We start from the raw sequence: 18,459 nt of genomic DNA on the forward strand, positions 1-18,459 counted from the left end.
AAAAAAATCAATGTACAGAAACCTGTTGCATTTCTTTTCACCAATAATGAAGCAGCAAAAAGAGAAATCAAAGAATTGATCCCATTTACAACTGCACCAAAAACCATAGGCTACCCAGGAATAAACCTAACCAAAGAGGTAAAAGATTTGTACTCTGAAAACCATAGAACACTTATGAAAGAATTTGAGGATGATACAAAGAAATGGAAAAACATCCCATGCTAATGGCTAGGAAGAACAAATATTAAAATATCTATACTACCCAAAGCAATCTACAGATGCAATGTAATCCATACCAAAATACCACCAGCATTTTTCAGAGCTACAAAAAATAATCCTAAAATTTGTATGGAATCACAAAAGACTCTGAATAGCCAAAGCTACCTTGAAAAAGAAAAGCAAAGCTGGAGGAATCATGATTCTGGACTTTAAGCTATATTATAAAGCTGTGGTCATCAAGATAGTATGGAACTGGTATAAAAACAGACACATAGATCAATGGAAGAGAAAGTCCAACAGAAAGTCCAGAAATGAACCCACAACTATATGTTCAATTAATCTTTAACAAAGTTAAGAATATACAATGGAAAAAAAGACAGTCTTTTTAACAAATGCTGTTGGGAAAACTGGACAGCCACATGCAGAAGAATGAAACTGTACCACTTTCTTATGCCATACACAAAAATAAATTCAAAGTGGGTGAAAGACCTAAATTTAAGATAGGAAACTATCAAAGTCCTAGAGGGGATGATAGGCAGCAACCTCTGTGACATTGGCCATACCAACTTCTTGCTAAGACACATCTCTAAAGGCAAGGGAAACAAAAGCAAAAATGAATTATTGCAACTTCAAGATAAAAAGCTTCTGCACAGCAAAGGAAATAATCAACAAAACTAAAAGGCAACCTGCAGAATGGGAGAAGATATTTGCAAATGACATATTTGATAAAGGGTTAGTATCCAGAATCTATAAAGAACTTATCAAATTCAACACCCAAAAACCAAATAATCCAGTCAATAAATGGGCAGAAAACATGAACAGACATTTCTTTTTTTTTATTTGACAGACAGATCTCAAGAAGGCAGAAAGGCAGACAGAGAGAGAGGGGGAAGCAGGCTCCTGCTGAGCAGAGGGCCTGATGTGGGGCTCCATCCCAGGACCCTGGAATCATGACCTGAGCCAAAGGCAGAGGCTTTAGCCCACTGAGCCACCCAGGTGCCCCTGAACAGACATTTCTTGAAAGAAGACATACAAATGGCCAACAGACACATGAAAAAGTGCTCAACATCCCTAGCCATCAGGAAAACACAAATCAAAACCACAGTGTGTTACTACACCTGTCAGAACAGCTAAAATTAACAACATAGGAAACAACACATCTTGGGGAGGATTTGGAGAAATGGGAACCCTCTTATACTGTTGCTGGAACTGTAAACTGGTGCAGGCACTCTGGAAAATAGTATGGAGGTTCTTCAAAAAGTTAAAAATAAAACTACCCTACAACCTAGCAATTTTACTACTAGGTATTTACACAAGGAATACAAAAATACCGATTTGAAGGGGCACATGCACCCCAATGTTTATAGCAGCATTGTCAACAATAGCCAAATTATATAAAGAGCCCAATGTCCATCAACTAATGAATGTATAAAGAAGATGTGTTTTGTCTCTCTCTGTGTGTGTATGCATATATATAAAATGGAATATTACTCAGCCATCAAAAACAATGAACTCTTACTATTTGGAAGGACATGTATGGAGCTGGAATGTATTATGCTAAGTGAAATAAGACAATCAGAGAAAGAAAAGTATCATATGATTTCACTCATATGTGGAATTTAAGAAACAAAACTGAAGAATGTAGGGGGAAAAAAGAGAGGGAAGCAAATCATAAGAGACTGTTTTAGGGTTGATGGAGGGGAGGTGCGGTTGGGCTAAATGGATGATGGGTATTAAGGAGGGCACTTCTTATGATAAGCAATGGGTGTTGTATGTTAGTGATGTATCACGAAATTCTATTCCTGAAACCATGTTAACTAACTAGAATTTAAATAAAAACTTAACAATAAAAAGATCACCTTGAAATCACGTGTGAAAGAAAAATTATCCCAGAAATTAAAGAAGATTTTATTCAAGTCTTGGGATAGAGGAGAGAGATTGAATTCAGCTCCCATGAAACAAAAGACAGGAGGATTTTCAATTGCTGAGGTGAGGTAGTGGAAAAGTACCAGAGGATGTTAGAGGAGAGGGTAGTCAAGGCAATGAGGTCATCTATGCTTGCTCTCTGTCACTTTCTAACTTAGGCTCCCACTCTACCACAAAGACTAGAAGATAGGGGCACTATCTATCTTGATTGATTGCATTTTAAAGAGACGGCCAGGGGCCTAGGGTCAGGAAGAAGCCTATCTAAGGTCTGGTCAAGCTTAGGGAAAAGTTGAGGCTCTCTTTCTCATGTGGGCCTTAAGTCCAATGACAGTGTCTCCTTATGTTCTTAGAAGAGAAAGAGAGAAAAGACATACAGAGACACCGAAGGAGAAGGCCATGTGAAGACAGAGAAATATGAGTGTGTTGTATCCATAATCCAAGGAATACTAAGGATTTCTGACAGCCATCAGAGGCTAAGGGAGGCATGGAATATATTTTCCCCAGAGCCTCCAGAGGAACCAACCCTGCCAATACCTTGATTGAGGTCTTTTGGATTCAAGGACTGTGAAAGAATGGATTTTTTTAAGCCTATTAGTTGTGGTAATTTGTTATGGCAAACCTAGGATTGTTATATAACAGCTTTCTGACAGGTTTCTTTCCAGTTCCCATTGAACTCCAAACATCAAAATTGTACATCTCATTAATGACTTAATTGTTTTGTACTCTATTCCTTTTTTAAATTTTCTCTCATTTTTCCTCCTTATTAAGTACCAGCCAAAAGCCATGACTTCCTCCTTTACATGCTTTTAATAATGCTGATGATAAGAATGATACCCCTGAAACTTATTATTTGTTCCACCAAACAAGCTTTATGCATTTTCCTTTCTAAATCTCATCAGAACAAGGCAAGTACTAGTATTTTTTATATATTAAAAATGGAGACACTGAGGAACAGAGGGATTAAATAGTACTAAGTGGCAGAATGAAAATTTGCTTTGAGATAGGAATACAGATTTTACTATATTTTTCAGTTTATATCATTGAATGTTTGTTTCATGTTGCCTTCTAATAACTATGCATTTTTCTTTTTTGTACATTCAACAGAGATAACAAAAATCAGATGCACAAGCATATCCATTTAATCTTCCCTTTTAAAGGTTTTCTAATATTATTTATATTGTGATGCATTTCTTTCAACTTTTATTAATTCAGGAAAGAAATGAGGCAAATTGTGTGAATACTTTTAACCTATAAGTAACCTAAAAGTTCTGTCTTATTTATCTTTTTTTCTTTAGGATTTTTTTTTTTTTTTGAGATAGAGTGAGAGTAAGAGAGAGAGAGAGAGAGAAAGAATGCACAGGCAGGAGGAGGAGAAGAGGGAGAAGCAGACTTCACACTGAGCAGGGAACCTGATGTAGGGCTTGATCCCAGGACCCTGTGATCATGACCTGAGCTGAAGGCAGCCGCTTAACCAACTGAGCCACCCAGGCACCCCTTATGTATTTTTTTTTTTTTTTGTAGCATTTAGCACAATTCTTTGAATGTTAGAAGTACCCGAAATTTTATTAAATGAATATAGTTAACCCAAGTATCAGCTCCCAGTTGTCCCCCAGTTTCCCAGCATTCTAGGATTGTATTTTCCTTCAATATTTTAATATAATGGCACAGGTCCCTATTGTATATGCAGTGGAAAGCCCATTGCTCTTCTGCCCCTCAGTGCTTCCGAATCTCAGGAGTTGGGAGAGGGGTCCATATATGTTCCCTGCTACCTACCACTTCTTTTCCTTTTGAACTCCTGCTATTAGTTTCATTCTGTGACTTGTCTCCTGAGACTGCCTCCTCTTTTCCTAGGCACTGTTCCACTGACAAGAAAGTGCTATCTGGTAGACTCCTGCTGATTGTCTGGAGTGTAAAGGGGATGAAATCATTTCAGACTTATTCATCCAATAATTCAGCAAACATACAAACATTCATTGAGTGTTTTGTAGCACTGTGCTGGGCACGGGGAATACAAATGATAACCAAACAAATGAAAGTTCCCACATTCATGTAGCTCATACTCAAGTAAGAAAAACAAAACTCCCACAGATGCACATATGAATATAAAATTACAACTGAGGTAAGTGTGATGAAGGAAAGGCCCATGGTAGATTGATAACTACGGTAGTGGCTTGAACAGAGAGCAGAAGGATAAGTGTGCATTAGCCAGACCTGTGGCAGAGAGCGTTGGGGGATATGGGCACTGAAGTAAGGATGACAGCACATGCAAACAAACAATAGCAGGGTGAAGCAAGGTACACTGCAGCAACTATAAAAAAGCCCATTGCTAGGGATGCACAAACCTGGGCCAAGAAGAGAGAGGAGTGAGTCTGGAGAAAACAAGCAAAGTCACTTTACCAAGGGCACAGTCTTCTTCAGACTTCTTTAACAACAAATGGGATCTTAATTCTAATTGAGAGTTAGTGAACAGTTCAAAGCGGGGGATTGACATGATACCATTTGTATTTTGAAAAACAACAACAAAACCTCTGGCTACTATATATAGACAAGAACTAAAAGGGTGAGGCATAATGGATGTTAGGGATTTCTAAAAAGAAGTATCAGTCCAGGTGAAAGATGATGGCTTAGAGTAGGGAAATGATGGTAGAGATGAAGATAAATGGTAAGATTTGAGAAGTATAATGCAAGAGAAACTAGTGATATGTGGGAAGCATAGGATGTCAAAAATATAAAGTTTGCTAAAAATGGTATAGGCAGCAAATTGCAAAAAAAAATACATGTCCAACACTGCAGTCTTAAAAAGTAATCAGACTTTTGAATATGGGAAATTTTCATGAGCTATATCTCTTCTTAGCCTCTTGCCTAAGAGTTTTTCTTTATACCTACTTACTTCCCTTTAAAGCCACATTTTCTACCATCATTTTGTTGCTTTACATATTTCTAGACTCACAGTCATTTCTTCATAATAACTTTAACATAATATACCTATTAAGTGGACAGTTTAGCGGTAAATCTCCACTACTTTAGGGCCTAGATCTGCACTGCCAACACTTCTATTGAACTGTTGCTAAACTGTCTGCCATAGTTTCGCCCTTAGCACTGAAAAGACCTTGGGGATGTACTGAAATCAAACTTTTTTTTTTTTTTTAAGTATATCTTAGACCAAATTCTTAGGCTTAGACTTTCACCAGAACTTCCACAGTCACAAAGTTGTGTGTGACTGTGGTTACTTTCATCTCCCCATTGAGTCAAATTATTTCAGGCTTCTTTTAACCCTTCATATCCTAACATCTCCTGTTATTGAACAGATGTAGTATTTATACCTCCTAGAAGAAAATTACTTTTTTTTTTATTATTTTCTAGTTCTCATACTATAGATATATGTATTCCCTACCCTTCAAAATATCAGTTTAGGTATCCCAAAATGGCTTACAGAAACTAAAATCTCTATATAATTTTTTATAAAGAACAGAATAACTGAAGTACTTAATGTTAACAAGGTAGAATCAAAATGCTTAGTATGAAATGACTTCCAAATCCATACATTTCTTGGGGAAGGAGTATCTATACCTAATATTGGATTTCTTCTTGTGCTCTTTTGAAGGGAACATCCTTTTGTATCAGAACTTCCCCTGTTTTCTTACCCGGATTTCTTCACCAGGGCTGATGAAGAGTTGGCAAGAATCATTGACCATCATGTAAGACTGAATTCTTTAAATTAGCAACAAAAGCTTTGTTCTTTAAAGGCACTTTGAATTAGAAAGTATAGTTCTGAGACTGAGACATTAACACGTGGAACTTAAAAATAAGGCCATGATTGGGCTTTGCCAAACTTAATTATATCTTACTGTGCTATCTATATACTGTACTGCCTTTATTGGGTTACAGCAAATTTGGCTTTCTGTCATTTGTGAAATACTAGCTCCATCCTGTTTCCTGAATTAGTACTGATTTCTTGGGACAAAGATCTGATTATTGAACACTGATGTCTTTTAAACAGTGTAGTTTTTGTAACAGAACAAAAATCTTTTGACTCAATTTTTGACGACCATTCTTTACCCTTGAAATATAAGATGGGCTTTAATCACTTTATTCTCTATATGACTTAAACAAGCAGTGACCATAGAAGATTATCCACTTATGACACTTTAATTCACTGGGCTATATTTAGATGATGATATCTTAGGAAATCATTTTATAACTGTTTCTTTTTAGGAGTAGAGTTGGAATAGGAGAAAAAGTATTTTCTGTTTTTCTTATAATACAGTATGGACTAAATAACATATAGAATGTGTTTAAGTTCTTAAGAATTAGACTTCTGTTGATTTTTCACAATGTAAAGATCAAGGTCATGAAGTACACTGAAATCTCTCATATAAGGTAGTTTAGTTGTTTTTGTTTATAGATACTGTCATTATTATACCAACCACCACTTTTATGCTACAAGATAAGATCAATAGTTTTGTCAAACAGAGTAGTATTCAGTTTTATGACAAAAATTATGTCACAGATGGCTACATAGTTATCAAGGTAACTTTGTATTTAAAATTTAACTGGGAATAAGAAAAGTGAATATGATTTTATTAAACTTTTTGTTTAATATTAACTCTGAGTATGTTTAAAAAAAAACTTACTGCCTTTGGAAGGCTTCCTAATTGACTAATTAGTCCTGCTTATTAGTATCTATATACCCCAAATAATAGTTATAATCCAGCACTAGTATGTAGTAATTTGTAAGTTAACTGATAGGTCATTAAGCATAGTCTGGTTGTCTGTGAGTATGGATGGGCTGAGGATAACAAAATAAATAAGCAAGGGTATGAAGTATCTTTTGCAATTTCATGCTAAGGGTCATTTTGTCCTGAACTATTTTACCCAGCTTGAAGACAGATTACCACCTCTTTCTCCACTTCCTTCATTAAAGATAGTAGAAGGGAAGTAGGGTCCTCATGATGATGATGTTTGGTTGGTTTGCAGTCCTTATTTCCAACTACTGAATCCTACAACTTTTGCCTCCACATAATGCTGTTACTGTCAATAACTGACATGTTTTATGGAGATGAATCCCTTAGAAGTCTTTGTATTTGTCTGTTGCAGAATCAGCATTTGTCTGTCCATCAATTTCATTTTCTATCCCATATGTAATCACAATTTTGCCTTTCACCTTAATTTGTTTTTTCTTTTTGTTTTGCTTTGGCTTGATTTTTCATTTTATGATTCCATGCTATCATGTAAATACCAATATTGATTAAGAAGTGAAATTCCTTTTTAATATAAAAATGTAAACGTATTGTCTCTTCTTTTTAATGGTTTATTATTATTAAAAACTTTAAGAGAGAATATGGTTTCTTTTAGAGGGCTTGCATATTTTTCCAGTTATTTTGGGGTTTAAATTCTTCAAGCATATCTATGAGAAAAACTGAGAAGATAATTGGATATGGAATCTGCATTTTGAAAAGATAAATTAATATATTTATTCATTTTTTCATGAAAAATCATATGTAAATGACACTTTCTCTCTCTGACAGTGGCAGAAAGAGCTGAAGATTCGACAGAAAGAAGATGCAATATGTGAGGCCCAAGAACGTAAAGACAAAGAGTTAAAGGAAAAAAATCATTTCAGAGAAATTATGAAGAGAAGAGAAGAGAAACTACACAAGCAAACCAAACCCTATGAGCTTCCTCCTAGGACTGAAGTAATTTCATTAGAAATAACATAACCGCAGAATTGAAGTCCATATGCCAGAAATTGCATGAAAGAGAGCAAGATAGCTAGATGTTAGGAAAAACTTCTTCTAATTAACTAGAAGCCATTTCTTCAGAGTTGTTATCCTGGTGCAGACTCTTTAATAGTTTTATCTTCGTCCTAAATTAGCAGCTCTTAATCACATTTGAGTGAAGTGATTTTACTAGTTAAACATTTTCAAGAGTATGTCTAGAGCTCTTCCTAATTGACTTTTTTCTTTTGATCATACAGCATCTTTAATGATTCTCAGAGTATTGATTTTCAGTGGACCATTAGATGGAAATGGATTGTAAATTATTAATGAGTCACATTTAAGAATTATTCCTTGAAAATAGAATGAGCACCAACTGATACTCCTATGTAAACTATTATTACAAATAAAAGAAGTAAGGCACCTGGTTGGATTTGTATTTCATAGTCAATGCCGCATCCAACTCTAGGTCAGAAACTTGAATTCAGTGAAGTACAGTAGATAAATAAATCTAAGCAGGCCATTCATCTCAGGATGATTTGGTCTTTGGTGGATACCAAAGGAGACCCCTGAGTGATGGTGGTTTTACCTTGCCAGATGAGTTTATAAGGGTGGATTTTGATGGTACTAGAAGGTAACAGGAACACTTACCAGAGGGAGTCAGCCAATTACAGGTGATTTTTAAAAGGCACTTCACTTCCTCTGAAACTCTCAATCTATAGGTTGGGTTGGGGTTCCAATGATGGCTTACACCTCTTTCTGAAAATCACAGATAATAACCACACCTCTATTTCTTGATACTCAAGGGACAGTTACTTTATTAGGGATGTTAAACTCAAATGACTACCAGGTTAGGAAGGTAACAGAACTCAGCAAAATGAGCTATGGAATACCTCCTTCCCTATCTAAAAAAAAGTTCCCAGCACTTGGCTATACTCATCAAGGTATGTCCAGTATTATAGCATCATAGAATCTTCCAAGAAGGAGCTCTTAAATAGGATTGTTTTTTTAAATAAAAGCTGTTAAATTTTAAAATACTGGCAATTAATTTTTTAAAAAGAATCACATAATTTGGGATTGAATTTGTGACCCATATTATGTGAATATACAGCATCATTCTTTAAGATAACAATAATATGTAAAAGAAAAATGAGAGGTTTGAGGAAGGTTCTTTTTATTATGATTCTCTATAAGGCTGTTTCAAATCTATGTGGCTCTTCCCAAATATTTTGTGTCATCCTTGTTTCCTTTTACAGAGATTTAGTTCTCAGAAATAATATCTTCCAGTGTACCTTTCCAAATACCTACATTAATCTGTGCTTTCTTCGTATATGAAAAGAAATCTCTCCTACAGAGGCCAGCCAGTCCCCTTTCCCTGAGTTTCATCACTTTGAAAATCTTGCTTTGTCAGCTATTTACTCTCCTCCTTGAAGGAGCTCCTTATTACTCACTCCACAGATGTCTCCATTTTCTACCATCCTTCCATTCAAAGCCCTTTCTCCTTAAGTCCCACAGCAATAGCAGCCTTACCAGACTGCCCTTTTAAGTCATAACCTTTCTGACAGGTTCTGAAAGAGGGAACCACTGGGCTGTGAGTTGTGGGGAAGGGTCTCTGGACATCTCATTGCTACTTATAAGAATGTCAGCAAATTCTGCTGTTTCAGAACCACTTTCATACAATCCTGGTGCTTCCAGTTTCTATAATATTCTAGTGTTCTGGGGCATGGATTAATTTGCCTTAAGTCTTCCTGCAGACTTAGGTTTATTTATTCATTTTTCTGTTCTGCTTAGTCTGTTCCCACTGTTCACCTGCTTTCCAATTTCCACATTTTCCTTAGTATTTTCAATGTACTATCCTATTGTCTCCTTATGGATTCATGCCTTTAAAAAAAGTAATTCTTTTTCTATCATAGTAGTAGAGATTTCTATGGGAGCAAAGAAAAAACAATGTATGTATACACATATACATAAGGAGAAAGAGATGATTAATCAGAATGTTTATACCTTTATTCTTAAATTATTTTATGAAATTCTTTATTCTTAGTCTTTAAAATTCTTACAGTCTGACAACACACATCTCTCTTGGTCTTCTTCCTGTACCTGGATTATTAGAAAAGGCTGGGGCTTATAGATCTGGGTTCACATTCTAACTATGCTCCCTGGTACCCACGAAACATTGGGTATGTCACCAAAACTACTGCAGCTTCAGTTTACTCACCTATAAAATGGGTACCATTTGTGTAAAGAGTGGCACCAGTCAAAAACTAATCAGGAAAACAGGAATGTGTCAGTGATTTTAAGAGAGAGTTTAATGTAAGGAATTACTTTCAAAGTGTTAGAGACTTGAGAAAATGAACAGAAAACATAGAAACAATACCAAGTGCAAGAAATTGGTACCACCCCCATGGCCAGGGCATCAGAAGGAAAGAGGGCTGGATTTTTAGACTCTAGAAGCAGTGGAGACAAGTTGCATAAGGTGGTATCCAGCCCTCTGTCAGGAAGGCGCTGCCCTGCTGCTGCTGGGACCTCTGACAGGGCACAATAAGGCAGTTTGGGGGCACAGAAGAAAAAAGGAAACAAGAACAAATTGTCTGTGGCTCAAATCATGCTGCCAGGAAGAGCAAGAAAAATGGGAAGAATCAGGGCCATCTTTTGCCATTCTGGAGCTTTTCCTCTGATGCTCCTGTCCCCCACATCATAAAGCAGATGGAAGGGTAGGTTTGGGGCTGAAAGGCACTTGTTAAATAACTAGAAAAAAATATGTAGTGCAATGCCTAGAACATATTAACTACATGCAATACAAATTAATCCAACCCCTTTTATCTTCTGCATTTTGGGCTTTCTTTACTGCAAACTTTCCCCAGACCCTTCCACTCCTCAAAAAAGGAGCTTGAAAGAAAGCATCACCTTTTAAGTTAATGTAAAGCAAGTTTATTATCATTTATCTTTGTAACTAACCCTTAATTCTTCCAGTAAGTACTTCATCTAACACAAGCCTAACTGGAACTCTTTTGTAATTTACCTTTCATATTGATTTTGTCTCACAATTCACAAAGTGTTCTCTGAGTCCCAGACTGGGCTGGGCACCAGGTGGTTCTCTCAGTGACTCTTGTGTGTTTAGGTTATGGTTTCTGGGCCGTGGTTGCTTGTTTTCCCAGTCTCCCCACTTCAAGTTGGTAAGAGGAAGAAGGAGAATGATAAATGTATTCCATGTCTTACTAACTCTCTGCAGCTCTTACTCATCTTTAAGTGCCTCTACTGCTTGGAAGCGTTAACTTCTCTAGCTCTAAATCCCTTTCTACCCCAAACTCATTTCCATGACTCGTTCCTATGCTACTTTCACTCTATGTATACATTTATTTTGAAAGAGTAAACCCAGGTCTTCCTACATTCATTTACTATGCGTTCTCTATAGATTTCTGTTAGCAACTACCAAAGCAGCAGCTTTTTCACATCAACTACCTAATTAACATTTTACCTTACTGAGAATGAAATATTTATAGGAATTTTAGCCAGTTTTACTAGGGCATTAGAAATTAAAAGATAGGGATGCCTGGGTGGCTCAGTTGGTTAAGCAGCTGCCTTCGGCTCAGGTCATGATCCCAGCGTCCTGGGATGGAGTCCCACATTGGGCTCCTTGCTCGGCAGGGAGACTGCTTCTCCCTCTGCCTCTGCCTGCCATTCTGTCTGCCTGTGCTCGCTCTCTCTGCTCTCTCTCTCTCTGATAAATAAATAAAAATATTTAAAAAAAAGAAATTAAAAGATATATATTAAGTGACAAAAGAGAGAAAAGATAAATAGTAAATAAATTCTGAGTAGCATAAGATGAAAATAAGCATTTCCCCTAGTGCAATTTAATAAAGATAAATCAAAAGATTTGGAAAGGTTTGTGGGGAATGCCAAAGAGAAGTTTAGAGAAGAAAATACCCCAAATAAATGTCTCTACTCTGACATTACTGAGTGGGTGTTTGGGGACATGAAGTAGTAGTAGACAAAATAACTCACAATGGTAGAAACTCTACATAATGTGTACCAACTATAATTCAAATAATTGATTCTTCTGCTCTTACCAGTAAAAATGCTCTCTTGAACATATGACTCTAACTGTTGATTAGTTGATTATGAGTGACCATTCTCTCTTTTTAAAAATTTTTTAAAAAATATTTTATTTATTTATTTGAGAGAGAGACAGTGAGAGAGAGCATGAGCGAGGAGAATGTCAGAGAGAGAAGCAGACTTCCCATGGAGCTGAGAGCCTGATGCGGGACTCGATCCCAGGAATCCAGGATCATGACCTGAGCCGAAGGCAGTCGTCCAACCAACTGAGCCACCCAGGCTATATCAATAAATACAAAGAAAGATACAGTATATAACTAGTAAACACAGTTCCTTCTTTTCATATACCACCATCCCACCACTGTCCATACCACATGGTCCTATAGCCAGGTTTACAGTAGAGGCACTTTTGACATTTTAAGTTGGATAATTATTTTAATGGAAATTGGGCCTTCTGCGCATTTTCAGCTATTTAGCGGTATCTTTGGTATCTACCTGCAAGATATAAGTCACACCCCTTGCCTTCCCCCATCCCCAACCCAATCAGTTCAGACTACCAAAACTACCTCTGGGAAGAAAATTGCTCCTGGTTGGGAATGACTGGCTTATAGTTTCACTAACCTTGAGTTCCAAATTGCAAATTTAACTTATTGGTGATTGTTTTTCAGGTTTCTTTCAAATTTTGTCCAGCTGTTTACACATGAAGCTCTTACTTTTGGTCAGCAGGTGACTCCCACTTAAAATTACCATAGGTCTCATGAAGCCACTTCATTCCTCCTCACGACTCCATTTGCTGAAGTGAAAATACAAACAAGAGGGCCCCTATTTGTTTTATATGTCATTAACTGGTGATATTTATCACCTTTCCTGTGGGCTAAACACAAATGAAGGCAGGAAGCCATGAAAACCTGCTCTGCCAATGCCTGTATAGAAAGACATGCCTATAATAAATTCCTCCCACACTGTACTTCACAGCCCTAGGCTGGCCACTTAAAACCTCAAGTATTTGTAAGTCTCCTTGTACTAATTCTAGGTATTTTTCTCTGACATATAGGATGTGTTTGGAAATTTAGAGCAAAACTCATTTTAAATTATCATCTTCTATAACATAAATTCACATATTTATATAGTTTTGCAAATTTGTTGATTTGGTGAGTTTGGAGCTACATGCATTTTTTATAGTGACATAGATTTCAAGGATAATTTGGCTCTAATGTTATTCAAACTCACTTTTTCCTCCAATCATTCTAGCTAAGGGACCTATTTACATAATACCCAGTGCCTTGTTATTTTTTTATTCCTGCTTCATTGGAAAGCCAAGAGTAAACAAAAACAAATGCATTTCCAAAGCACTTTTTAATTGGAAAATATTTGTGGTATCTCACTTTCTACTGAAATTTCCCAAGCCTATATCATTGAAAATAGAAGGAGAGATTAAAAGCTTCCAGGACAAACAAAAACTGAAAGAATTTGCAAACACCAAACCAGCTCTACAGGAAATATTGAAAGGGGTCCTCTAAGCAAAGAGAGAGCCTACAAGTGGTAGATCAGTAAGAAACAGAGACAATAAACAGTAACAGTCACCTTAGGCAATACAATGGCACTAAATTTATATCTCTCAATAGTTACCCTGAATGTTAATGGGCTAAATGCCCCAATCAAAAGACATAAGGTATCAGAATGGATAAAAAAACAAAACCCATCTATATGTTGCCTCCAAGAAACTCATTTTAAGCCCGAAGACACCTCCAGACTTAAAGTGAGGGGGTGGAAAAGAATTTACCATGCTAATGGACATCAGAAGAAAGCAGGAGTGGCAATCCTTATATCAGATCAATTAGATTTTAAGCCAAAGACTATAATAAGAGATGAGGAAGGACACTATATCATACTCAAAGGGTCTGTCCAACAAGAAGATCTAACAATTTTAAATATCTATGCCCCCAACATGGGAGCAGCCAACTATATAAACCAATTAATAACAAAATCAAAGAAACACATCAATAATAATACAATAATAGTAGGGGACTTTAACACTCCCCTCACTGAAATGGACAGATCATCCAAGCAAAAGATCAGCAAGGAAATAAAGGCCTTAAACGACACACTGGACCAGATGGACATCACAGATATATTCAGAACATTTCATCCCAAAGCAACAGAATACACATTCTTCACTAGTGCACATGGAACATTCTCCAGAATAGATCACATCCTCAGTCCTAAATCAGGACTCAACCGGTATCTAAAGATTGGGATCATTCCCTGCATATTTTCAGACCACAATGCTCTGAAGCTAGAACTCAACCACAAGAGGAAGTTTGGAAAGAACCCAAATACATGGAGACTAAACAGCATCCTTCTAAAGAATGAATGGGTCAACCGGGAAATTAAAGAAGAATTGAAAAAAATCATGGAAACAAATGATAATGAAAATACAATGGTTCAAAATCTGTGGGACACAGCAAAGGCAGTCCTGAGAGGAAAATATATAGCGGTACAAGCCTTTCTCAAGAAACAAGAAAGGTCTCAGGTACACAACCTAACCCTACACCTAAAGGAGCTGGAGAAAGAACAAGAAAGAAACCCTAAGCCCAGCAGGAGAAGAGAAATCATAAAGATCAGAGCAGAAATCAATGAAATAGAAACCAAAAAAACAATAGAACAAATCTACGAAAGTAGGAGCTGGTTCTTTGAAAGAATTAATAAAATTGATAAACCCCTGGCCCGACTTATCAAAAAGAAAAGAGAAAGGACCCAAATAAATAAAATCATGAATGAAAGAGGAGAGATCACAACTAACACCAAAGAAATACAAACTATTATAAGAACATACTATGAGCAACTCTACGCCAACAAATTTGACAATCTGGAAGAAATGGATGCATTCCTAGAAACATACAAACTACCACAACTGAACCAGGAAGAAATAGAAAGCCTGAACAGACCCATAACCTGTAAGGAGATTGAAACAGTCATTAAAAATCTCCAAACAAACAAAAGCCCAGGGCCAGACGGCTTCCTGGGGGAATTCTACCAAACATTTAAAGAAGAACTAATTCCTATTCTCCTGAAACTGTTCCAAAAAATAGAAATGGAAGGAAAACTTCCAAACTCATTTTATGAGGCCAGCATCACCTTGATCCCAAAACCAAACAAGGATCCCATCAAAAAAGAGAACTATAGACCAAGATCCTTGATGAACACAGATGGGAAAATTCTCACCAAAATACTAGCCAATAGGATTCAACAGTACATTAAAAGGATTATTCACCACGACCAAGTGGGATTTATTCCAGGGCTGCAAGGTTGGTTCAACATCCACAAATCAGTCAATGTGATACAACGCATCAATAAAAGAAAGAACAAGAACCATATGATACTCTCAATAGATGCTGAAAAAGCATTTGACAAAGGACAGCATCCCTTCCTGATCAAAACTCTTCAAAGTGTAGGGATAGAGGGCACATACCTCAATATCATCAAAGCCGTCTATGAAAAACCCACCGCAAATATCATTCTCAATGGAGAAAAACTGAAAGCTTTTCCGCTAAGGTCAGGAACACGGCAGGGATGTCCATTATCACCACTGCTATTCAACATAGTACTAGAAGTCCTATCCTCAGCAATCAGACAACAAAAGGAAATTAAAGGCATCCAAATCGGCAAAGAAGAAGTCAAATTATCACTCTTCATAGATGATATGATACTATATGTGGAAAACCCAAAAGACTCCACTCCAAAAGTGCTAGAACTTGTACAGGAATTCAGTAAAGTGTCAGGATATAAAATCAATGCACAGAAATCAGTTGCATTTCTCTACACCAAGAGCAAGACAGAAGAAAGAGAAATTAAGGAGTCAATCCCATTTACAATTGCACCCAAAACCATAAGATACCTAGGAATAAACCTAACCAAAGAGGCACAGAATCTATACTCAGAAAACTATAAAGTACTCATGAAAGAAATTGAGGAAGACACAAAGAAATGGAAAAATGTTCCATGCTCCTGGATTGGAAGAATAAATATTGTGAAAATGTCTATGCTACCTGAAGCAATCTACACATTTAATGCAATTCCTATCAAAGTGCCATCCATCTTTTTCAAAGAAATGGAACAAATAATTCTAAAATTTATATGGAACCAGAAAAGACCTCGAATAGCCAAAGGGATATTGAAAAAGAAAGCCAAAGTTGGTGGCATCACAATTCCGGACTTCAAGCTCTATTACAAAGCTGTCATCATCAAGACAGCATGGTACTGGCACAAAAACAGACACATAGATCAATGGAACAGAATAAAGAGCCCAGAAATAGACCCTCAACTCTATGGTCAACTAATCTTCGACAAAGCAGGAAAGAGTGTCCAGTGGAAAAAAGAGAGCCTCTTCAATAAATGGTGTTGGGAAAATTGGACAGCCACATGCAGAAAAATGAAATTGGACCATTTCCTTACACCACACACGAAAATAGACTCAAAATGGATGAAGGACCTCAATGTGAGAAAGGAATCCATCAAAATCCTTGAGGAGAACACAGGCAGCAACCTCTTCGACCTCAGCCGCAGCAACATCTTCCTAGGAACATCGCCAAAGGCAAGGGAAGCAAGGGCAAAAATGAACTATTGGGATTTCATCAAGATCAAAAGCTTTTGCACAGCAAAGGAAACAGTTAACAAAATCAAAAGACAACTGACAGAATGGGAGAAGATATTTGCAAACGACATATCAGATAAAGGACTAGTGTCCAAAATCTATAAAGAACTTAGCAAACTCAACACCCAAAGAACAAATAATCCAATCAAGAAATGGGCAGAGGACATGAACAGACATTTCTGCAAAGAAGACATCCAGATGGCCAACAGACACATGAAAAAGTGCTCCATATCACTCGGCATCAGGGAAATACAAATCAAAACCACAATGAGATATCACCTCACACCAGTCAGAATGGCTAAAATCAACAAGTCAGGAAATGACAGATGCTGGCGAGGATGCGGAGAAAGGGGAACCCTCCTACACTGTTGGTGGGAATGCAAGCTGGTGCAACCACTCTGGAAACAGCATGGAGGTTCCTCAAAATGTTGAAAATAGAACTGCCCTATGACCCAGCAATTGCACTACTGGGTATTTACCCTAAAGATACAAACGTAGTGATCCAAAGGGGCACGTGCACCCGAATGTTTATAGCAGCAATGTCCCCAATAGCCAAACTATGGAAAGAACCTAGATGTCCATCAACAGATGAATGGATCAAGAAGAAGTGGTATATATACACAATGGAATACTATGCAACCATCAAAAGAAATGAAATCTTGCCATTTGCAACAACATGGATGGAACTAGAGCTTATCATGCTTAGCGAAATAAGTCAAGCAGAGAAAGACAACTATCATATGACCTCCCTGATATGAGGAAGTGGTGATGCAACATGGGGGCATAAGTGGGTAGGAGAAGAATAAATGAAACAAGATGGGATTGGGAGGGAGACAAACCATAAATGACTCTTAATCTCACAAAACAAACTGAGGGTTGCTGGGGGGAGGGGGGTTGGGAGAAGAGGGGTGAGATTATGGACATTGGGGAGGGTATGTGCTTTGGTGAGTGCTGTGAAGTGTGTAAACCTGGCGATTCACAGACCTGTACCCCTGGGGATAAAAATATATGTTTATAAAAAATAAAAAAGTAAAAGAAAATTAAAAAAAAATTTCCCAAGCCTATTCTATCCTGGAAAAGGCAGGGTTTTTTTTTTTCTTATGAATTATGCACATGGTAGAGGTTAAGCATTTCAGAACCATGAGTGCAACTTTTTTATTATCTGTATATATTCTAACATCTACTTTTTATTATTATTATGTTAGTCACTATACAGTACTTCATTCATATTTGGTGTAGTGTTCCATGATTCATTGTTTGTGTATAATACCAGTGCTCATAGCAATACATGCCCTCCTTAATACCTATCACTGGGCCAACTCATTCCCCCACTCTCTTCCCCTCTGAAACCCTCAGGGTATTTCCCAGAGTCCATAGTCTCTTATGGTTCATCTTCCCCTCTGATTTCCCTTACTTCATTTTTCCTTTCCTTGTCCCAATGTCCTCCATGCTATTCCATATGTTCCACATATAAATGAAACCATAGGATAATTGTCTTTCTCTGCTTGATTTAGTTCACCTAGCATAATCCCCTCCAGCTCCATCCATATCGATGCAAAAGTTGGGTATTCATCCTTTCTGATGGCCGAGTAATATTCCAGCATATATATGGACCACAACTTCTTTATCCATTCCTCCATTGAAGGGCATCTCAGATCCTTCCAAATTTTGGCTATTGTGGACATTACTGCTATGAACATTGGGGTGCATTTGGCCCTTCTGTTCACTACCTCTTATCATTGGGGTAAATCCCTAGTAGTGCAATTGCTGGGTCATAGGGTAGCTCTATTTTTAATGTCTTGAGGAACCTGCATACTGTTTTCTAAAGTGGCTGTACCAACTTGTGTTATACCAACAGTGTAAGAGGGTTCCTCTTATACAAAGACT

General features: G+C 37.1%; 1 protein-coding gene across 2 annotated transcripts in view; it reads left to right on the top strand.

Annotated features, from left to right (window-relative positions):
- TMEM232 (transmembrane protein 232) overlaps positions 1-13,236 on the top strand; it is a 284,240-nt gene extending 271,004 nt beyond the window's left edge. Inside the window, exons 16-18 of one of the 2 annotated variants that reach the window (XM_032335576.1) lie at positions 5,750-5,843; positions 7,674-7,841; positions 12,587-13,236. In XM_032335576.1, the coding sequence (XP_032191467.1) occupies positions 5,750-5,843; positions 7,674-7,841; positions 12,587-12,622 (298 nt within the window). In that variant the 3' untranslated portion in view covers positions 12,623-13,236. Of the gene's footprint in view, positions 1-5,749; positions 5,844-7,673; positions 7,842-8,122; positions 9,758-12,586 lie in introns of those variants that run through there. The other variant, XM_032335577.1, reaches the window with a different exon arrangement.
- The last annotated feature ends 5,223 nt before the right edge of the window (positions 13,237-18,459 follow it).

Source organism: Mustela erminea, chromosome 3 (assembly GCF_009829155.1).
Source record: "Mustela erminea isolate mMusErm1 chromosome 3, mMusErm1.Pri, whole genome shotgun sequence".
Lineage (NCBI taxonomy): Eukaryota > Metazoa > Chordata > Mammalia > Carnivora > Mustelidae > Mustela > Mustela erminea.